Raw genomic sequence first — 24,689 nt, 5'->3', positions numbered from 1 at the left:
CAAAATTTGTATGGGGTTTTCAATGTTGCTTTAGTTGGCACATCATTCAGAATATAGCAAGTCGTCTGTACAGTATATCCCCAAAAAGAGATTGATAGCTTTGAATAACTTAACATTGAACGTACCATGTCTAACAATAATCAGTTTCTTCTCTCTTCTACGCCATTCTATTGTGGACTATCTGATGCAGTTATCTGGGATAGAATCCCATTCTCTATAAGGTACCTTAGGAACTCATTAGATAAATATGTCACACCTCAATAAGACCGAAGTGTCTTTATGGGTAAACCTAGTAGTTTCTCCACTTTCGCATGAAACTCTTTGAATTTATCAAAGGTTTCACTCTTGCAATGCATAGTACTTGTAACCACCTCTTGCAATAATGCTCATGGAGCCACAAATATCACGACCCAAAAGTTATAGGGGGTTTTCGATCTTCATTCCTTTTGCATTAAAAGATCACTTAGTCATCTTACCTTCCAAGCAAGATTCACATTGTGGAAGATCAACTTTTTCAAGCAAACTTAAGATGTCGTCTTTCACAAGTCTAGTGATTCTTTTTCTGTTAATATGACCAAATCTCAAATTCCAAAGGTACACCTCATTAGACTGAAAAGTTTTAAGTCTTTTATTCAATATTCCAGTATTAAACAGTGTGTACATCTTTGGTTTGATAAAATAGAGATTATTTGACATCCATCAATTACCGATAAGATTGCGATTTCTAAATATTGCAATTCTATTATTAAAAGCCACAGTGAAGTCGTCTTTATATAAAAATGCAACATAAAGTAATTTTCTTTTGAAACTCGGTACATAAAAAATATCTTAAAATAATATTCCTAAAATTATAAATATAAATATTCATATCTTCCATTGCTTCAGCTGCCACACTTGTCTCATTCTTGATCCGCAACAATAAGCTCTTATCTATAAGATATTTTATCTCTTTGAACCGCTATAAAGAAACATAAACATGATTAGTGGTTCCGGAATCAAAGACCCGATGGTCTATTGAATCCTCCACTAAACAAGATTCCATTATAGAAAGTTCCATACTTTTCCTTTGGTAGCTAGATATTCTTTCCACTCTTTGCAGTTCGCCATGAAGTGCCCGTCCTTATTGCAGAAGAAGCATTTAAACTTAGATAAGCCTTTAGGTTTCCTGATTCTCATCCTTTCCACTTGTGGTGTCCCAAAGACCTTAGACTTTCCTTTATTAGCGTGTTTTCCCTTCCCTTTTGAGGAATAAGCCAAAACATTATTTACTTCTGCTATTCGAACCAGTTGACCGTCGTTCAACATCAACTCATAGAACTATAGTTCCTTCATGAGTTGTGTAAATGTTAGATTCTTTTTCCGAAGGTTATAAGCGGCTCGAAAACCAGCAAAATCCTTGGATAGGCTTTTGGACACCATATATATTCGATTGTTCTTATCCAAATTGGCCTCATTATCTATGGCCTCGGCAAAATAACCCATAAGAGTGATCATGTGGTCTTTGACCAAAGTGCTGAGCTTTTTTTAGGCATTCATCAATCTAGTTACAACAGACTACCGAGCCAAGGTAGCTTGGCCCTCGAACGTGTCATCTAGCTTATCTAGAATTGCTTTAACAGTCATACAGCTCGCTAGTTGCTTATAGAGAGTGCTGGTCACACTTGTCAGCATATAACAATGAGTTATCTCATTAGACTCTTCCCATTATTTTCTAGCCTCAACTTGACTTGTCGGAAGGAACTTAGTATCAAGAGCTATTTTAAGTTTCTCACAACTTAGAACAATTATTAGGTTCCTTTTCGATTCCTTATAGTTATTTCCATTCAGTTTGTTTTCAATGAGTATGTTCAATAAGGGAGTAGGTGTCATTTTCGAACTGAAAATAAAATGTTAATATATTTGTATAAGAAAATGTTTGTAACTGTTGCAATAATACTATATGCATTAAGATGATGCATGAGCCTTACATTAAACCTCAAAAAATATTTGTAAGTCATTGAAACAATAATTCCCACACCCATTGAATCAAACCACCGTGGGGGTGATCATGATCAACTAGTAAAAACATGAACTTCCGTCCAATTAGTACATGAACCTAATTCCTTAGGCATTTACACGTGCTAAACAGATATATACATCAAAGTTATATCTTTAACAATTACTAAACAGATATATAAGGAGAAGGGTAATTAAAATAAAATTTTCCGCCAAGGTTTCCATGGTTCTATTTCTAGAAAATAAATGAAAAATAAAAAAATTACATAGTTTTTCATCACAAGACATTCATTGTGTTTTCAACCACCATCGCTCTATCTTTTCCTCGTCATGGACTTCTTATAGGGAAAATTACATTTAAGTCCTATGTCCGTTTTCGGTTCACAAGAATTCTATTAAAAATTTCCTACATGGAGATGATAGTGCATGATCTATTTCTTAAGAATCACAACCTTAGAAAAAAATAACAATTATATGACAAATATATAATATCATGTTCATTCTCATATATTCCCCTAAACATGTAAATAATTACAAGAATGTCAAATCTTATCAAATATCAATAAAAAAGATGAAGAGAGAGATTCGGTCTCGGTTTACACTATAAATATAGCACAAACCAGGCTCTTGATACCAATTGTTGGAAAAAAATCCAGTTTGAAAACAAATTTCTTGCAAAGTTGAAAATTAAAATTTTGAAAACCGACCCGATTTGTGATATTTATAGCAATAAACTCTAACCAAGTTCACACCTGTGTTTTTGGCTTAGCAGACGTCCGTTGTTCTTGACTTTCAACCAAATGATTTTCTTTGCTATTCCTTTTTCCACGAACTACTACAAGTTTGGGCTTGAACCAATTGAATCGAAACACAAAACTAGAAAAAGTTTTCTCTCTTTTATTTAAGATGAATGTAACAACCAGTTTTCAGTGAAGTCAAAAAATTTATTTTTTTAATTTTTTTATCATCAACAGCATGATAGTATTACTGTATAAAAATTTCGTTAAGAAATTTTACCATTTACATGTTCAATTTGATAAAAAAGACTAAATCGTGTAAAGTGCAAAAGTTGAGTTCTAATAGCTAAAGGTATTAAATAGCTGTAGAAATTTAAAGTGCATGTCCTTATATGGTAATTAGACCATATTAGTGATAGTGGATTATAATGGCTTGGCAATTCCTATAATTTTTAAAGTATTAAAAGGTTAAATATGTAAATAGGTATATAAATGTTAAAAATTAAAGAAACAAAATATGCTATCATCTTTTTCTCCCTTATTCAATCGAAACTTCAAAGAAAAGAAGCCATTTTTGGAGACATAGGTTCAACAAGCTCATTTTGTTCAATTAGGTATGCATTTTTTGTCCTATTTTTAATGATTTTTATGTCTCTAGGATCGTTATAGCTTAATCTAGCTAGCCCAGAGACTAATTTGTGAAACTATTACAGTTTTACCATTGATGAACATGCTTGCGATTTGAAGTTTGGTGAAAGAAAATGAATGGTTGTTGTTAGATAAACAACTTTTGTAAATGAATTTTTAGAAAAATTGTCAAATAGGGACTAAATTGAAAATTAAGAAATATTACATGGTGAAATTGTGAAATAATCAAAGTATAGTGCATGATAAAGACCAATTTGATAGTTGGCCATAGTGGGTTATGGTAAAATTGTGTAAATTTCCATTTTTATGAACTATTGCAATAAATTAAAAGTACAAGGGTAAAATGTCAATTTTTCCAAAAATATGTCTTGGAATAAATTGAATGTGAAATATATTGAATTGGGTTAAATTTATCCGTATAGATCCAATCAGACCTCGTACAGAGTTAAATCGAGGCAAAGTAAAAATCTTAGATTAATAGTCTCCGTATCTACGTATACTCGTCGAGGTAAGTTCGTGTAAATAAATTGAGTATTTTTTATGTTTTAATTAAATTATATGTGTGTGATTTACATAATTTCCATGTATAAATATTGACCCAATATCTGATGACGTATGTCGATTACCGAGTCCCGTTTGAACCTTCGAAATTCGTAGGATACGAATGACATGTCATTAGGGTTACTGATTTGGTTGAGGTCTTACATGTGTTGCAGACACACCACAGCTCGTACGAGCTTATCGATTTACAGCTCGCTAGAGCTTACCGATTCTCGACTTGTATGAGCTTATCGATTTATAGCTCATGAGAGCATACGGATTCATAGCTCGTATGAGCATACATGTACAGGAATTGACAGATTATAGTTTAGCACACTATGTGTGAGCTATCCCGAGTATCCAACGATATTCTAAATGGTTCAACGGGAAATATTCTGTTGTAAGATGATATGAGTTCGATACAAACTATTACAGGTATATACATGACATACATGCAAATGATATTACATGTTATATTGAAACATGAAATGGATGATAAATGTGTATGAAACTTGATTAGTGGTTATGTTCATCCATGTTTATTGGCTATTATATGTTTTTTACATGGCTAATATGTTGGTGAATATGTGCTTAGGCATTTGGCCAAATTGAGTTGGGACATGCTATGTTTACTTAACTAAATTATGACTAAATGGTAAGGTGAATTCTATGTTATATGAACTTACTAAGATTAAATGCTTTCTCGGTGTATTTTTCGTGTTTTTAGTGAATCAGAAGATCGTTCAGGTTGAAAGCTTGTCGGAGCTATATCACACTATCCATCAGCTCTTTTGGTACTTTCGGTTGGTTTAATTTTGGTTATAATGGCATGTATAGGTTCTTTTGGCTAAGGTTAGCCTATGTGTTTTTGTTGTGGATATGACCATTTGGTTCGTTTGCGTTTTGGCCTTGTGTTGGTGGAATGATATCTTTTGATGTGTATATAAGTTACCTTATATGGTTGAGGTATGGCTTGTTATGGTAGAATAACTAAAGCTAAAATGGTGGTTTGAATATGCATTTTGTGTAAGCCTTGAATAGTTGTGAATTGGTACTTGTTTGAATGGCTTATTTGGTGTTTTTAGTGCACAAGTTATAAGTAAATTATATGCCTATTTGGAGCTAGTTTTTGTATGTCATATATGGTACATTTTGATATGTTTTTAAAGGGTAAATCAAGTGGCATAATATAGCTTAGTTTTGGTTAAGCCTTTGTTGGTTAAATGATCAAATTGTGTTTATATTTGCACATGTTTATGAATTGTCATTTGAGGTGCCTAAGGGCATATTGGTTGTATGTAAATATACTACATGTTTAATGCTTAATTTTGCTTGTTTTAGATGCATTAATATGGCTTGTTTACATGCACAATGTTGAGTGTAGGTTGATGCCAAATTGGGTGAGAAATATGGCTTGTAAAATAGCCTATTTTCATCCACGCTGGCAGAGATACGGGTATTTGTCTCAACTGTGTGTGACACACGGCCAGTTGACATAGTCGTGTGTCCCCTATAGGTTTCAAAGGGTTGCAAGTCAGGCTTTTACACGGCCTAGCACACAGGCGTGTGCCTTGGCTGTGTGACTAATTCAGAGAGTTACATGGGCACAGACACGGGCTGGGACACAGCCGTGTGTCCCTATTTTGAATGCCCACATGGCCTGAGACACAAGCGTGTCTCCTAACCGTGTGAACCCTACAGCTTTGAAAATTTTCAATGTTTTCTGAAAAATTTTCTAATATTTTTATTTAGTCCCGACTTGTTTCTAATGCATATTTATATCCTCGAGGGCTCGTATAAGGGACAATATGTATATTTTGATATGAATATTGACATGTTATGAAATGTTTCAAATTTATGTCCGTTTGATTTGTAATCTCCGATAATGCTCTAGAACCCTGTTTTGATGACAGATTCAGGTTAACGGTGCTCCACTTATTGGTATCAGACCTACGGTATGGTTAATTCTCAAACTGAACATAGTGTATATGAGTTTAGCTATACATGCCATTATATAACTTGTGATAGTGTTATATCTCCTAACTGTTTGAAACATGTTTTCATATAACAATGACGTCCAACCGTACTAATTCCGATGAAGTAGAGAGTAATGCTCAAACCTCCATTCATGAAGTATCTTTGAGCGGTACGAGGCCCATATCTGAGGGACGGGGAGGAGAGGCTAAGAAAGCCTTCTTCCAAATGATGAATGAATGGTTCATCGAGTTTGTACGGACAAACCCGGCTACTCAACAAGCTTCACCCCTCCTATTCTCCTACCGGTTCCCGTTATTCCTCAAAGTATGCAACCAATCCAAGTTAGTAAGCTATCTATTGATAAGATACGTAAGTACGGGGCTGAAGCATTCCAAGCTACTGCTGAGGATGATCCCGAGGGAGTTGAATTCTGGTTAGAGAATACAATCAGGGTTTTTAATGAGCTATCCTGTATATCGGTTGAATGTGTTAAATGTGCGGTATCGTTACTAAAAGATTTGGCTTACCAATGGTTGAATAAGTTGATTTAATTTGTGCCAAGAGAGCGAATGACTTGGGAATTCTTTCAAATAGAGTTCCAAAAGAAATACATCAATCAGAGGTTTTTAGATCAGAAACGTAAAGAATTTCTAGAGCTTAAACAGGGCTATATGACAGTATCAGAATATGAGCGGGAATTTGTCAAATTGAGCAAATATGCACGAAAATGTATTCCGACTAAGACCACTATATGTAAAAGATTCAAAGAAGGGTTAAACGAGTACATTAAGCTTCTAGTAGAAATTCTTGAATTGAAAGAGTTCGTTGTACTGGTTGATTGGGCACATAAGGTCGAAGAACTGAGGAAAGAGAAAAGACGTGCTGATTTTGAAGCTAGAGACTTGAGAAAGAGATTGACTGGGATGTCCTATCAGTCAGTACCAAAGAAATCAAAAGAATATCACAACCATTCTACTACTTCTATGGGATATTCTAGTAGAGACAGAGGTACCCGACACTCTAGTCCTAAACCTCAGGCTACATCTATAGCGAGTGTGGGTTGTGTCAGAGATGCTAGACCTGAGTGTAAGCATTGTAACAGACCATATTATGGTGAGTGTCGAGTGAAGAGAGGGGCGCGTTTCAGGTGTGGTTCCTTAAACCACTGTATTAAAGATTGTCTAAAAAAATCAGAGAAACAGAAAGCTTAGACCAAGAGGTCGAGCAATACTGCTGTGAGAGGTAGACCACCTTGTAATCTTGGAAATGTGAGCGGTAGTCGTGGTGTTACAAAAGTCTCTACTGTGAGATCTGAGGAATGAGCACCAACTAGAGCTTATGTTATTCGCACGTTCGAGGATGCTTATACGCCAGATGTTATTACTGGTACATTTTTTATTTATGATACTAATGTAACTGTTTTGATTTATCTAGGATCAACCCATTCATATGTTTGCAAGGATTTAGCATCTAGTAAAAATTTACCTGTTGAGTCCACTGAATTCATGGTTAAAGTATTGAACCCCCTAGGTCAGTACTTACTAGTTGATAAAGTCTGTAAGAATTATCCTTTGATGACTTAGGGTTATAATTTCCTGGTTGATTTGATGTTATTACCGTTTGATGAATTTGATGTGATTCTGGATATGGATTGGCTAACTCTGAAGATGCTATTGTAAACTGTAGACGAAATCTTATCATATTAAAATTTCAAAATGGTGAGACGCTTCGTATTAAATAAGAGAATCCGAGAGGGTTGCCTATTATGATATCAACTTTGTCAACGCAGAAATATGTGAGCAAATGTTGCAATGCTTATCTTGCTTATGTATTGGATACTAAAGTGTCTGATCAAAGCTTGAATCAATGCTAGTGGTTTGCGAGTATCCCAATGTGTTTCTAGAGGAGTTACATGGATTATCACCGGTCAGAGAGGTTAAGTTTGCTATAGAACTTGTACTGGGAACATCACCTATATCAATAGCACCTGACAGAAAGGCTCCTACCGAGTTAAAAGAGTTAAAAGCATAGTTACAAGAGTTGAAAGATAGGGGTTTGGCTCGACCTAGTTTTTCACCTTGGGGTGCATCAGTTCTATTTGTTAAGAAAAAGGACAGATCGATGAGATTGAGTATAGACTACCGTCAGCTCAACAAGGTTACAATCAAGAATAAATATCTAGTATCTGGTATTGATGATATGTTCGATCAGTTGAAAGGTGCCACAGTATTCTCGAAGATTGATCTTCGTTCTGGCTAATATCAACTATGAGTGAAAGATTTGGATGTGCCAAAAACTGCATTTAAAACCAAGTACGAACATTAGGAATTTCTTGTGGTGCCGTTTGGTTTAACTAACGCACCTGCAATATTTATAGATTTGATGAACAAAATATCTAGACCGTATTTAAACAGATTTGTTGTGGTATTTATTAACGACATTTTGATCTATTCTCAAGACGAGTCCGAACATGCTGAACATTTGAGAACTTTTTTGCAAACTCTGCGAGATAAACAATTGTTTGCCCAATTTAGCAAATGTGTGTTTGGCTCCGAGAAATCAGTTTTTTGGGGCATATAGTATCAGCTGAAGGCATCAGAGTTGATCCGAGTAAAATTTAAACAGTTGTTGATTAGAAAGCACCGAGAAATGTATATGAAGTTAGAAGTTTTCTAGGATTAGCGGGCTATTACCGAAAATCCGTCAAAGGGTTTTCAATGATAGCTACACTGATAACATGACTATTATAGAAAGATGTGAAGTTTGAATGGTCTGATAAATGTCAATAAAGTTTTAATCAGTTGAAAGCATTGTTGACCAAAACACCAGTTCTGGTTCAGCCTAAATGGTCTGATTGGCTGAGTTATATACTTCTAACATTGTCAGATTACACGGAGTGCCAGTCTCCATTATTTTGAATAGAGATCCGCATTGTTGACTAAAGGAATTTTTAGTAAAATTGTCAAATAGGGACTAAATTGAAAAATAAGAAATATTACATGGTGAAATTGTGAAATAATTAAAGTATAGTGCATGCCAAGGACCTATTTGATAGTCGACCATAGTGGGTTGTGGTAAAATTGTGTAAATTTCTATTTTTATGAGCTAGTGACTAAATTGTAATAAATTAAAAGTATAGGCATTTTGCCAAAAATATGTGCTGGACAAAATTGAATGTGAAATATATTGAATTGGGTTAAATTTATCCGTATAGATCCAATCAGACCTCGTACGGAGTTAGATCGAGGCAAAGAGAAAATCTCAGATCAATCGCCTCCGTATCAACATATACTCGTCGAGGTACGTTCGTTTAATTAAATTGAGTATTTATATGTTTTAATTGAATTATATGTGTGTGATTTTTATAATTTTCACGTATAAATATTGATCGCGTATCCGATGACGTATATTGATTACCGAATCCCGTTTGAACCTTAGTAATTTGTAGGATACAAATGACATGTTATTAGGGTTACCGATTTGGTTGAGGTCCTGCATGTGTTGCGGACACACCATAGCTCGTATGAGCTTACCGATTTACAGCTCGTGAGAGCATACCGATTCATAGCTCGTACGAGCATACATGTACAGGAATTGACGGATTATAGTTTAGCACACTATGTGTGAGCTATCTCGAGTATCCAACGATATTCTAAATGGTTCAACGGGCAACATTTTGTTACGAGATGATATAAGTTCGATACAAACTATTATAGGTATATATATGACATACATGCAAATGATATTACATGTTATATTGAAACATGAAATGGATGATGCATGTATATAAAACTTGATTAGTGGTTATATTCATCCATGTTTATTGGTTAGTATATGTTTTTTACATGGCTAATATGTTGGTGAATATGTGCTTAGGCATTTGGACAAATTGAGTTGGGATATGCTATGTTTACTTACCTAAATTGTGACTAAATGGTAAGTTGAATTCTCTGTTATACGAACTTACTAAGCTTAAATGTTTCCTCGGTGTATTTTTCGTGTTTTTAGTGAATCGAAAGCTTGTTCAGGTAGTAATCTTGTCGGAACTATATCACACTATCCATCAGCTCTTTTGGTACTTTCAGTTGATTTAATTTTGGTTATAATGGCATGTATAGGTTATTTTGGCTAATGTTAGCCTATGTGTTTTGATTGTAGATATGACCATTTGGTTCGTTTGCATTTTGGCATTGTGTTGGTGAAATGATATATTTTGATGTGTATATAAGTTGTCTTATATGGTTGAGGTATGGCTTGTTATGGTAGAATAACAGAAGGTAAAATGGTGGTTTGAATATGCATTTTGTGTAAGCCTTGAATAGTTGTGAATTGGTACTTGTTTGAATTACTTATTTGGTGATTTTAGTGCACAAGTTATATGTAAATTATATGACTATTTGGAGCTAGTCTTTGTATGCCATACATGTTACATTTTGGTATGGTTTTCAAGGGTAAATCAAGTGGCGTAATATAGCTTAGTTTTGGTTAAGCCTTTTATGGTTAAATGATCAAATTGTATTTATATTTGCACATGTTTATGAATTGTCATTTGATGTGCCTAAGGGCATATTGGTTGTATGTAAATATACTACATGTTTAATGCTTAATTTTTCTTGTTTTGGATGCGTTAATATGGCTTGTTTATATGCACAATGTTGAGTGTAGGTTGATGCCAAATTGGGTGAGAAATATGGCTTGTAAAATAGTCTGTTTTGTCCACATGGGTAAAGACATGGGCGTGTGTCTTAACCATGTATGACATGGCCGTGTGTCCCCTGTAGTTTTGAAAGGGTTGCAAGTCAAGCTATTACACGGCCTAGCACACGGCCTGGCACACGGACGTGTAAGGTTACTTTAAAGGGTACAGATCCTAGCACATGGGTTTGTAGCTTGGCCGTGTGACCCTAGTTTTTAAAGGGTTGCAAGTTAGAGAGTTACACGGGCTAGGAGACGGCCGTGTGTCCCTGCTTCAAATGGTCTCACGGGCGTGTCTCTTGACTGTGTGAGTCACACGGCTGTGTGACCCCTGCAACTTTGTAAATTTTCAATATTTTTCAAAAAAAATTTTGAGATTTCGATTTAGTCCTGACTTATTTCTGATGCATATTTAGGGCCTCGAGGGCTCGTATAAGGGACAATATTTATGTTTTGAATTGTTTTTTATATGAATATTGACTTGTTATGAAATGTTTGAAATTTATGCCCGTTTGATTTGTAATCTCTGGTAATGCTTTGTATCCCTGTTCCGGTGACAGATTCGAGTTAAGGGTGTTACAGCGATAATGAAAATTCTCTCTTCTTTAATAGAATTGTTATTATGGAAAAATATATTTAATAGTAGAGAATAAATTCCCTCTATTTTCGGGCAGAGTAACAATCTTTCCAAATTCTATTTTTTGCCTTACCGGTGCCATCTATTTATAAGAAGAGAATGTAGAACTCTTATTAAGTTGTAGTGTTTTATTTCAATAGAAAAACAACTTCCTACTTAGTGTATGACTGGGGCAGATGGCACACCCTAGTATTCCTACTAGGGTTGCCGCCCCTCCATATTATATAAGAGGTTTTAGGCCTCTTTCACATCAGGTCCAATTACGAATACTTCTTGGGCCTTTTGACCTAGTACTCTATAATGTAATCAACCTAATTTTGTTTTTCTATTTCCCAAAATAAACTTTAACATTATATATTAAACATTTTTCTCAACCCTATTTTACACCTAGTAAAATTTTGACGATTTTACCATCAGTAAATTTTGATGACTTTACCTCTAGTAAAATTTCTAGAAAATATTTTTAATATTTTACAACTCAACATGTTCACTATAATCGAATGGTTTATTTTCATTTTAGGGCTTTAAAACAGCTCGAAAACATAAACTCATTCTTCCAATCATTTTTAAGTAATCCAAATAGAATTGTAAATGAATCATTTCCATTTTTATTTTGGAAACCTACATTCATTTACAAATGATTCCATTTTTCTATTTTCGAAAAAAACCATCATCATTCTTGAATGCTTCTCTTTTCCTATTCATTCCATTCATTTCTATTCAAACACACAATTCATTTCTAGTTTCAACAAGCTAGCGGAGGGACCGATTGGACATATGTATTTAGGGCACAAATGATTTATAATTAAGTTTCAGCTTTTCGCGTATTAATTATAAGCTTATTCAGTCACAAAGTCATTCCACTATAGTATCGTGATTGAGCTTTCGCTAACAACATACCATTATGAAAGCAATTACTTAGTGCTCGTCTAATGACACTATCATAAGTGTGTTACCCTCATAGGAGTCCTTGATCTCTTTGCGATAATATTCGCTCTCCCAATATGATCTTATTTTATCTCATGGTAACCATTACATCTTCCTTCGTGAAAAGTTAATTACTATTGAATAGTAATTAAGTCATTTATCACAAAGACGAAAGACCCATGACCATGTTTACTTTTCATCAACCATGTAATGCCAATGAGAAGATATCATTTACCTTTGTCTCAGGAAATGAATTCCACCGTTATGAATGACGCTGCGTACTGCAGAAATTGTACACCCAACAGACTAGCTTTTAGTTTCTTATCTATTCGAACTCAAGATTTTACTTACATCAAAATGTACGATTTACGTATACATAGTCTGCCATCCACTCAGGATTTAGGTATGCCACACTATGAATGTCACAAGTGAAAAAATCCATAAACGGATTTAGGATCAATTCTTCTTTGGTCCAGTCTAATGTACTATCAGTCTAGTCAACCAATGATAGACGAATTATTAGTCTTTCAATTGATTTGCTCATTTTCTGTTAGACTAAGGACATGTTTAGGTTGGTCTACTAATATAGTTTGTCTTTTCATATTACGATCTGCCCACGTAATACTACTTAGTATTAGTTAAACATTAGACAACCAATGAGTAACATTTGCTTCCATTTTTCTTTACGTGCAAAAATTGTTGAAGGAAAATAATAAAAATTACATTAATTGTAATCAATAAAATTTTTTATTAATCAATCTGTTCGAGAAAAAATTATAAGTGTACTTAGATGAAAACTACTACACTTAGGGCACCAGATCCAACATCTTCATAGGTCTACATACATCAGAGTAGACCAAATGTAGTTTTTCATTGGCACGCTAGGCTTTATTTGTTGGACATGGAAGCCTCGTCTGCTTCCCAAGTTGACAGACTTCGCAGGTGCCACCCTGCTATTCAATTATGGTCATATTCTCAACTAAATTTGTCTTACACATTTGATTAAGGGACTTATTGTTCACATGTCTCAATATTTTGTGCCAAATATTTGTTTCATCAACTGAACGTGTATAGGCATTTGAGGTTACCAAGTTCTAGTCCAACACAAAGCTTTTGTCTTTTATTGAAACTATTACAACTTCTTATCTCAATGAATCAAATATTATGAAACCACTATCTTTAAAAGTAACAATCTTTTTCTTCTTAAGTAATTGACCAATGCTAAGGAGATTATGATATATTTCAAGAACTAAAAGAACATCTAAAATTACTTTAGTACCTAATGATGTGTTCATTAGCACATCACATTTGCACTTAGCTTGAATGCGTTCACCATTTCCAATCCTCACTTTGAAATGCAATTTCTAGAAATCTTTCTAAAGATGTTTTCATCTGAGGTCATATGATTGGTACATCCACTATCAATTAACCAAACCTTTGCGACTCTACTTCTTGATGCAAAACATGAAGCTTCGAAGACTTGCTCCTCCTGAGCATAGTTCCCATTAGTAGTCTGAGCCTGAGCATTATGTTGATGTAGTCCTTGTTATTGTGTTCACATTTTGTTCTTGCATACACTCTCTATGTGGCCAAGCTGTTTGTAAGCTCTACACTGTATGTCTAGTCTGAACCAATAATATTTCTCCAAATGAGTGGTCTTTTTGCAATGAGAACAAGGCAGATTCTTCTTTTTTCTACTGCATGTCATTGAATTTTCCTTCTTTTCTGCTCAGCCTTTCTTTTCTTTATAATTCTAGGAGCTCAAGCCTTCCCTATTTCTGGGTTGAAAGGCTCCCTCAACATGCTCCTTTTTCCTTGCTGCTCTCATTTGTTCTTAAGTATACAGGGCATTTATTAGCTCTGATCGAGAGATTGTGAGCAGGTCTTTTGAGTCTTCAAGAGAAGATATTTTTTACTCATACCTCTCTAGAAGTGTTGTGATGACTTTCTCAACTACCCTACTATAAGCAAATTGATCTCTAAGTAATCTGATGTTGTTTACAACAACCATGGTTTTGTCAGAATACTATTTGACAGTCTCATACTCCTTTATCTTCAGGTTCTCAAAATCCCTCCTCAATTGTTGCCTTTTCTCTATATCTTGAAACTCTTATTTCATCTTATCCAAAGCTTGCTTTGGAGTCTCGCAAGCCATGATCCTAGTGAAGATCACATCAAAAACACCATTCTAAAGACACAACATTGCCTAAAACTTCTTAGCACGATCATTACTATGATGTCTGATTAGTGTTATCGTTGGATTGGCTCTCAATGGTGGTGGCTCGACATTTGCATTCACAACCTCCCATAAGTCGTAAGCTTGTAGGTAGGTCTTCACCTTAACTACCCAAATATGATAGTTTTCATTGTTAAAAACTAGTGATATTTTTCATTGTTAAAAACTAGTGGTAGAGGAGGTGTAAAACTAGCTGAAGACATTTTTACAGTAATAGAAAAAATGGCCCTTAAAGATGACTTATTCTATATACTAATTGTTAGTTTTTCTTTGTAAGGAAGAAAGGAAAGATAGACCAAGGTAGCAATCAAATGCGACTTGCTATATTTTCTGTTTATATTACTATAATTTACATACAAAGTATAACCTTAAATAAGAAACTATTACCAACTACAACTTCATAAGTTGGCAAGTCTAGGTACATGGGATTACTCATTGTCTGATTTCTGTCTAATTCGCACCACTCAAATTATCCCATCAAAAAAAAGATAAATAAAATAATCTAACAACTTTTCTAAACAAGTTGACAACTTATTAGCTTATATCAAAAGCTTCGACATAGTCCGCAGCATCAAAGCTCACATGTCAATCTGCAAGATAGTTTACGCCTTGTGTATCCATGAGTCTTATTCACATTTGGATAGTTCACTAGATAGTCCACCAATGATTGTTTGCTTGATAGTTGGCCAATTGACTGTCTGCCAAATAGTTTGTTCGCCAGATAACTTGCACCAATGTTGTCCACCAAATGTGCAAGTTGTTGCATGAATAGCCATCTCGCAACACTTTGGTACTTTCTTTTGCAGCCATACTTGACTCTCTTGTAAGCTACAACTATTGTAGTTCGTCTTCTCACAATTAGGTCTACAATATGAAAATAAGTGAATAAATATATGTGAACAAAAGAATAGGCATTTTGAAGAGTATCAATTTATTTCAACTAATTACATAGAGAAAAGTAGTCAAAGAATGAGTTCTGAAGACATGAAAGTAAGTTATATTTATTATATGTTTATTAAATTCATAATTAAAAATTTAACATGTAGATTATCATATGATACTTTTATGTTGTTGATTTCAATTTTCGATTTAATTCAAATAAATCGTAGTTTGATGTCTATTTAGATGAAGTTGGAGAGGACTACTATAAGTACATGAATATTCTTGATTATTGGAAAGGAAATCAATTTCGATATCCTAACCTTGCACGAGTAGCACAAGATGTTCTAAGCATTCTAATTATTATTTGCTTCATAATCAACATTTAGCATGGGTGGTAGAGTTGAAGTTCTCTTTTGTCTGAAAATGCAGAAATGTTGATTACCACTTGAAATTGGTTATGGATATGAAGGTAAGATTTTTTTTTTCTTTTATGAAACTATATTATATGTCTATTAGTTTAGATGATGAAAAGAATGCAATCAAATTTGGAAGGAAGATTGTTTAACTTTATTTATATTTTGAGGATTAGAAGCTCTTAGCTTGTAAGTATATTTATAAAACTTTTTATATTAGCTTTGAAATAAATAAATAAATAACAATAAAGTTCGATGTATAATAATATTTGCTTTGATCTTAATTTGTAGGCTTGACTTTTGGAAACAAACGACTGAATTTAAAAGTTTTATAAATTGCTTAAGTTTCGTTATTTTCAGTTTTCACTAGTTGTGTGCATTTTTATTTATTAAATAATATTACTTAGTTGCAATTTGATTATTTCTTTTTAGTATTAAATTCGAGTTAGGGTTTAGGTTAGTTTCGGGTTTGGATTTTTTTAAGTGCAGATTTTTTGAGTTCAATTTTTTTTTGTTCAAATTTTATCATGTTCAAGTATTTTTGAGTTCAAGCTTATTCGGGTAGAGTCTTTTCGTATTCCAATTTTTAACTTCTTAATCAAATTGAACTTCAAACAAGTTCAAGCTCGGATTTTTCAAATCAAACTTTCAAGCTCAGACTCGAGCTCATTTTGTCACCTCTAACTAGACCTGGACCTTCCACAAATTGGAAAGTTTTGTGAAATTGATTATCTTCGTCTGGAAGATTTGTTCTAGTTGCCTTTCTATGCATATTGAACTATGGAAAAGAAACTTGAAGATGGACAATATGTGCCCCCTATGTAACGAAAGGAGGAAAATGTTGATAATCTTTTCATATGCTGTAGTTTTGCAAGAGCTACCTGGTTTGGCTCCTTCCTAACTTTTTGCATTGATCACATGCATTTGGACATGGTAGTGGCCCAATGTTAATAACAAAAACTCTCAAGAGGCAAGATATTTTTACTCAAAATTTATTACCATCTTCTAGGCTAATTGGAAACAAAGAAATAACGTGGTTTTCAAACTTATGTATCAAAAAAATTACTAGCACATAAAGCTTTCTTTATATATAATATAAACTTGTTGCTTGTTGTGTATTGCAATCAGTCATTCACATCATCATCCAACTTTATTTTCCAAAATTATGCTTTTCTTGCTGTCAATTGTCTAGCCCTACATTGACCATTTTACTACATTTGCTTTTATCATTTAGGCACTAAGTCGCAACTCAACTCAGCAATCCATAATTATTATTATTATTTTAAAGTTACTTAGTAATCACATTAAACTTCAATACCTAAAGTTGATCCGAGTTGAACTCATAAATAGAGAATATTTTCTCATTTTTTTTTTCATTTATAAGACTTGAATTCAAAATTTTAAAAAGAACATTAAACTCTTTATCACTTGACCTAATAACATTGATTCAATAAAATTCATCATTAGGTACTTTCTTCCCCTTTTTTCTTTGTGCTAAAAGCTTTATATAAACATTATTCCCTGATATAATAGGCCATCAATTTGAATGGAATACTACTGTTTTCGGATTGGTTTTTATAGTTTGCTTCTTGTATTTTATTTGAAAGTTCCTATGAATTGAGATTTTATAACTTCAAATCCATTCGACTTAACATAAATTTATATTTACTAAAAAATATATTTTTATTTAATATTAATTATAAAACATTTTAAATTTTATACCTAAATAGACTAAGCCTAACCTAAACTTCTCTTATATCATGGAAAGGAGCTTGTAATATCATGGCCAAGCTATGCTTTATTTTATTTTATCTTATTTTGTTGTTGGAAGGAAAGGCCAAAGTTTTCTTTTGATACCATGCTCACTTTTTTTAAAAACATCTTTTTTTTATTTTTAATATGGACTCACCACCATGCCCATAAGACAAATATTTTTTTTTCTCCAATGAATCTCATTCTGCTTATGGGGGACCCCTCAAAACACTCACAAAGTTGAAACTACACAAACTCAAATTCCCAACTATACTCTGCATTCATTGATGCAAATAGCTTAAATCATTTCATATGTAACCCCTTAGTCCATTCTTTTCATATTTATCTCCATTCTTGATATTTCGGTAAATATTTATAAATTTTTAAAAGGTAATTTGAAATAAAAACTTGGATGAAGTCTTTATTAGACAAATGGAGGAATCCTATTTCCTCCCATCAAATACCATTAATAAATTTAAAAGGGTTATCCAACTTGTGAGTGGATTTTCATGGCTCACTATCAACGGTTAAGCAAGCAAAGCTGGGGAGCCTTTGAATCCTCAACCAATACCCTTCTATTTGGACCCCAACAGGAGAATCATGCCTCCCTTTTTATATTCAGAATCACAAGCCCCACTAAAATGCATCATAAAAATTATATATACTCGGATTTGAGCGTAAGCATTCGACCACGGTATGTGTTCAATTTTAAAATATTTTCATGAGTATTCGAAAAAATCATACATTTATATCTCAAATTCAAAAACATGTCAATCATGAAATGTCAAAAATGAATAATTTTTAAAAAAGCGAAGAACATATTTTAAAGGAAAATTCCAAATATAAAGAGAAAGAAAAGCTATTCAATGATTACATAAAGCAACTATAGTGATTAAAATTCCTGGTCCCTTACACGAGATGGAAACAAAATAAAAAAGATGGAGAGAATCTACAACCCACCTATCAAGTATATAGAAAAGAAAAAGCTTAAATTGTTCTTTAGGGTTGGTTCCCTACTATTCTATTAAAAACTAGAGGCTAACTTTACCTAAAAACTACATCATATATCTGATTGGTTCTTTATTTTGTTGACATTCGCTGCTTCTTTGATCTTACTTGGTGACTCACAAGAAGAATCTAATCTGAAAGGCTCTGATTCAATCAACAACTGAACAACCTCGTTCATGGTTGGACGTTGTGATGTATTCTTGCTTGTACACCGCATTGCAATCCTTAGAACTTTAACCATTTCCTCCTTGAATGTCTTGGACAACTTCTTGTCTAACACCTCCACAACACCTTCCTTTGTCTCCAGTTTCGCCGAGATCCAGAGCACGATGTTCTTGTTTTCTCCGAAATCGGTCTCCACTGGTTTTTTTCCGGTTATTAGTTCCATTAAGACCACTCCGAAACTATACACGTCGCACTTGGTTGTCGCTTTATTTGAATATGCATATTCTGCAAAACGGACATATATGAATTAACGAGAAATAAAGTCGTAAAGAACTTGATTGAACTCGAATTGAGTGAGAATATTACCAGGGGCCAAGTAGCCATAGGTGCCTGCAATGACAGTAGTGGTAGAATCTTTCCCTCCTCTAGCTTGCAAAACCTTGGCTATTCCGAAATCTGCAACTTTCGGATGGTAATCGACGTCGAGTAGGATGTTAGTCGACTTGATGTCTCGGTGAATGATGGGTGGCAAAATATCATGGTGAAGATATGCCAAACCCTGTGCAACCCCGAGTGCGATTCGATGTCGAATCGGCCAATCCAGATCGAACCTTCCATTATGGAGAGCATCCCAAAGGTTACCATTCAACATGTATTCATAAACCAACAGGTTACAATCCAAGTTCGAAAAGTAACTATGCAGTTTGACTATGTTCTTGTGCCTTATGTTTCCTAGAGTTTCGACCTCTGTCTTCAATCCTTTGTCGAAAACCAACTGATCTTTGGAACCCGAGTCTTTATATGTTTTGCTCCATAGTTTCTTCACCGCAACAACATGTCCGTTCTGCAATTCGATTCTATACACTGTGCCAGATCCTCCATGGCCTACAATGTTCTTATCAACCATTGCTTCAAGGATCTCATGTTGGTTAAAACATATCCTATGGAAGCTTTTCACATCATATGAAAAGAATGATGAGGACAAGGTCTCATCATGTTCCATTACAGCTCTTTGTTTACTCAAACGACGTTTGAGTAACAAGACAGCTGCAATTGTAATGGCTAAGACAGAAACTATGATTGCCCACATCGAGTTTAGCTTCTTTTCGTTGTAAAAGTGTGAACATATGGGGAAATTTTGGACATGGATTGGAGCACAAAGACCTGGATTGCCTGAAAAGCTTTCAACCAACCCTCCTTTAATCAATGACAGAGGGATTGGACCAGAAAGTTGATTGTTTGAAAAGTTCATGGAGTTAGGCAAAAGCTCTCTCAGACTCTCTGGAATGTTACCAGTCAAGTGATTGTTGGAAAGATCAAGAACATTAAGAGATTTCAACAAAGAAAACGATTCGGGGATCCCAGAACTGAGATTGTTACCTTGCAACATAAGTAAATTCAGATTCTTTAGATTCCCAATTTGTGAAGGAATTGAACCAGACAAAAGATTGTTGCTGAGGTCAATCTTGACCAGGTTGACAGCTCCAGAGATTCCAGGAGGTAAAAAGCCAGACACCTTATTGTTCTGCAAGAACAGTTCGGATAAATTCCTAGCATTTCCAAATGAATTTGGGAAACGACCCGTGAAACTATTGTCAGCTAAATCAATGATCGAAACATGTGGGAGCCCGAACAGTCCTTCATGGATCCATCCCTCCAAATGGTTATTAGAAACTCGAAACCTTAAAAGGGATTTGCAGTTTGCATAACTTTCAGGCAAGTTCCCAGAAAGCTTGTTATCTAACATAAGCAAATACAACAGTTTACCTCCTCGACAAACCTCTGCCGGTATTGGACCTGTAATATTGTTCTCCGACAAGTCGAGAGCAATCATAGGCGCCGAACGCCCCAGATTTCGTGGAACCTGTCCCGATAAGTAGTTTCCATAAAGTGAAAGGATTGTCAAAGTTGTTGACTCTGCAATTTCACCAGGGATTTCTCCTGTAAGACTGTTGTTATAAATCTGAAGGAATTGAAGTTTTGGAAGTCGACATATAGACACTGGAATGTTTCCACTCAATCGATTCACCGACATGTCCAAATCTATAAGCTCTGTCAGGTTTCCAAGTTCTTCGGGTATTGTCCCAGATAAGTACTGGTTGTAATACAGTTCAAGCTGCTTCAAGTTCTTCAGCAATCCAAGCTCCTTAGGAATTTGACCGGACAGGAAATTCCCACTCAACTCGAGATCCACAAGCGATGTCACGTTTCCGATTGATGCTGGGATCCGACCATACAACATGCATGTCGTGAAAACCATAATTCTGAGCTTGGAAAGCCTGGAAATGTTGTCCGGAAGTTGCCATGGCTTTAATTTATCGTTTTCATTAAAGTAGAGCACCTCGAGATTGGTAAGATTAGTTATGGACATGGGGAAATCGCCTATGAAGCGATTGTACGACAAGTCAAGAACACGTAAAGAGACCAGTTTGGAGAAATCCGGAAGCTTTGTTCTTAAATATATGGAACTCATATTGAACACTTCCAGGGAAGAACAATTCACGATTCCGTTCAGAAAGTTGCCATGGAAATTGTTGCGGCTGATATCCAGAACACGAAGCTCCGGCAGATGAAAGCACACGTCGTCGGGAAAGATGCCGGACAGTGACCAGCCGGTGAAGTTAAGAACTTCAACATAGCCTCGATCGTTGCAGTTAACTCCGGTGAAATTGCAATAAGGTTTCCCTCCAATAACATCCCAATCAGATAAGGCCTTTCCCGATAAAGATGCTTTCATTAAGTTGAAGAACTTGGATTGATCATGTTTCATGGCTCGACAAGACAAAAACATAAAACTAAACAACACAGCTAGAAGGAGAAAATCAGCTTTTGATGCCATATTTCAAACAACAAATAAAAAAGAGAAAAGATGGTAGTTAATTAAACCTGGTGTTTCAGAGAAGAAGGTGAAGAAGATGGTATATAAATAAGCTGGTTGAGGGGATTATTTGGTACAGCGGTAATATGCCTGGACAACACTCCTCATGTAATATTTATCGTGATTTGTGATTTTTTGAGAAAGAGGATTTTGATCTAAGTTTATACCCACTTGCTGATGTAGAGGAATAACATCAATTGTAGTACTTTATATGGATTCGATGTTAGAATAATCTGCAGTTGATCTTGATCAATGAGGACCCCTTTGATGCCATCAGTCCAAAGTTCCTAAAATGGTAGGCTACCAATATTGCCACTTATAATTTTATTTAAGCAAAATGATCATGTTTACAATGTTCCAAAAGCAAATTTCGTTTCTGGCATTACATGACAGATATTACGATTCGCTTGCATGCTGTACTTGCTGCAATATATTATACTTTATGGGGTCATATGTACAATATGCTGTTAGAAAAAGGTTCATTAATGAGTGGTAAAATGAACCTAAATCTGAAAATTCATCTATAACCCATGAATTCAAACTTGAAATTACATAATCCGATATAATTATTGTGTTACTCTTTACTTAATTTATTTATCAATGAAATCTACTATCACAAATGTTGACAGATAACCTTGTTACGATAATTACCATCATCGGCCCAAAGCCCGAATGGATTTGGGTCGGATTGTAATGCACTCGTAGGCCATGCTTGCAAATCGAGCTCGCTCTCAAAGCCCGAATGTATTTGAGCTGGATTGTAATGATCTCGCAGGTCAAGCTCGCTCTCCCGCGAGGTTACACGTGCATAAAACCTTATAAACACATGTTGGGTCTAGGGTAGGATACATGTCTACATGCATGAAGTCTACCTAGCATATCATGTCAGTGAACAATACCTATATCATATAAATGTGCAGATACCACTACCTGAGAAAAATAGAGAAAAACACTCAACAATTTGGTGCAGTGAGTGTAAAGAATTTCTAATCTTCGAATTTTCAGTTTGTAAGAAAGAAAAATGGCTCATCCCAATAAAAATTTTCCCACCAATTTTTTCACTAGAGAACTTGGAGTCTCTGGTACAAGAAATCAAGCTAGTGAAGCAGATTTATTTGTTGGTTGGTTTGCTGATCGGCCGGAGAATTTGGGTAATTTAACTCGTGCATGAGCCTCAAACTCGCTTGACTTAAATATCCCTGTTGGTCAGGGGTTGTCACTTTCTCTGATCAATAGGCATCTCCACAACAATTTATTGCTCTTCAAGAGAAAATGAGATTAATGAGGGAGCAGATGGCCATGCAAGATTTAAGAATTGAGCAACAACAAGCATTTCAACAGGAATTTTTGAGACAAAACGATGAGCTAAGGAAAAAGGTACATTCTAATAATTCTTATCTTCATGTTAGTAGTGGCATGCATGAGGAAGGTCTTGGATGCATACAAAACCATGGCAGAATGAGATAGATGCCCTATGTAGGGATGTACGGGCTTTACATCTTGATTATAAAGACATGGATTGACTATTCTGTTCTAACAATCCCCTAGCTTCTAAGATTGCAACAGTAAGCTTATCAGCTGACTTTAGGGTCTCTAACGAAATATTTGAAGGTAGGAGGGATCCTCGAGCATATCTCATGTAGTACAATGATTATATGAATGTGTTGGAAGCCTTTGATTCTGCGAAGTGTAAGGCTTTTTCAACAACCTTAAAAGGAAGTGCAAATGATTAGTATTTATCCCTCCCACAAGGTTCCATCCAAAGTTTTTCACAGTCGGGTCAGATGTTTTTATAGAGGTTTCGGGCACATAGGGCAATAATAAGTATGCATATAGGCTTAATTTCCGTCAAATAGAGAGAAGAGGAAAGCTTGCAAGATTATATCAAGTGTTTTCACGCAGCAACGTTAAATACAAAAAATTTGCAGGACCAGTGGATCATATATGCTTTTATTATAGGATTTTTAAATGAGCATGTGCAATACTCATTCACTGATAACAGGCCGCAGAGCTTGGCTGATTTGTATGAGAGGGTTCACAAGTTTGCTGAGGTAGAAAAGATCAAGAGAGCAGCCTGAGCTAATTTCCAGCGGGATGACAGACATTCAAGGAATATAGAGGGAGTTCATAGTTGCCAAGGATCATCTTCTTATTTTCTGCGTATACAAGGTGGGAGACAACAAAAGGGACAATCACAAAATGAATCATCCAAAGCGTTTCAAAGGCCTCAGCCTAACCACGCAATGAGGGACCCTTCTTATGGTAAATTCGAGACTTATACTCCTTTGAATGCCACGTGTGCCTATATCCTTAGCCAAGTAAAGAGTCTTGGCATCTTGTCAACTCCTCCACCTATGAGGCATAATGCAAAAAGGTCGAGCTCGAAAGACAGGTGTGATTTCCACTAAGATGGGGGACATAAGACAAAATTATTCTTCCTTAAAAGACGCTATTAATGAAGCAATCAAGAATGGTGAACTTAAATATTTTGTTGCTCAGAATATTGATCAACTAAGGTATAGTTTAAAGATTGAGGCTAGGGGTAAGAAAAAGGTGAGAAGAACTATTCATGTGATAATTGGGATAGTTGAAGACTGGGCGACATCCAATGTGAAGAGGAAGGCTCACCTTAAGAGAATTATTTCAGTTATCTCACCAAGAAGGTTGAACCAACAAGAAGAATAGAGGTTGGACTTTAGTAATGAATAGGTAGAGTTAGTTTATGACGATAGAGAAACGGCCCGATTGTTGTGTCGGCAGCCATTGCAGGCTTTGAGGTAAAGAGGATACTAGTTGATAGTGTCCGTGTTGTTGAGGTGTTAACTTAGGAGGCTTATTAAAAAATATAGTTGAAAGTGAAAGCATTAAAAAAGGTGAGCCCGTTATATGGTTTTGGAAACCATATTGTTGAGGTAAAGGGTTGTATCACTTTACCTGTTATCTTAGGGGATGGGGAGCACACCGTGAAAGAGTATATCCAGTTTTTTGTGGTTGATCGTCCCATGACATACAACACTATTTTCGACCATCCCATAATGAGAATGGCTAAAATGATGACGGCAACTTTCTTTATGAAGATCAAATTTCCTACAAAAATGGGGGTAGGCTTCATGCAATTTGATCAGCGAACAACCACGCAGTGCCACATGTTATTAGTAAAGTAAACACTTGAACAAGTGCAACAAGGATAAAGGTCGCA

General features: G+C 35.1%; 2 protein-coding genes across 2 annotated transcripts; one reads left to right on the top strand and one right to left on the bottom strand.

Moving 5' to 3' along the window:
* Positions 1-6,133: 6,133 nt before the first annotated feature.
* Positions 6,134-7,108, top strand: LOC107908007 (uncharacterized). The gene is made up of 2 exons (XM_016835293.1): positions 6,134-6,397; positions 6,518-7,108. The coding sequence occupies exons 1-2, from the start codon at positions 6,134-6,136 to the stop codon at positions 7,106-7,108; spliced, it is 855 nt and encodes a 284-aa protein (XP_016690782.1).
* Positions 7,109-18,282: 11,174 nt separating this feature from the next.
* On the bottom strand, positions 18,283-21,660 carry LOC107910334 (receptor protein-tyrosine kinase CEPR1). Its single transcript, XM_016838157.2, has 2 exons — positions 18,979-21,660; positions 18,283-18,897 (listed from the first exon to the last, which is right to left on the bottom strand). The coding sequence occupies exons 1-2, from the start codon at positions 21,449-21,451 to the stop codon at positions 18,500-18,502; spliced, it is 2,871 nt and encodes a 956-aa protein (XP_016693646.1). The 5' UTR covers positions 21,452-21,660; the 3' UTR covers positions 18,283-18,499.
* Positions 21,661-24,689: the final 3,029 nt, after the last annotated feature.

This window comes from Gossypium hirsutum, chromosome D02, assembly GCF_007990345.1.
Source record: "Gossypium hirsutum isolate 1008001.06 chromosome D02, Gossypium_hirsutum_v2.1, whole genome shotgun sequence".
NCBI lineage: Eukaryota > Viridiplantae > Streptophyta > Magnoliopsida > Malvales > Malvaceae > Gossypium > Gossypium hirsutum.
This window is presented reverse-complemented; position numbering and strand designations above follow the sequence as displayed.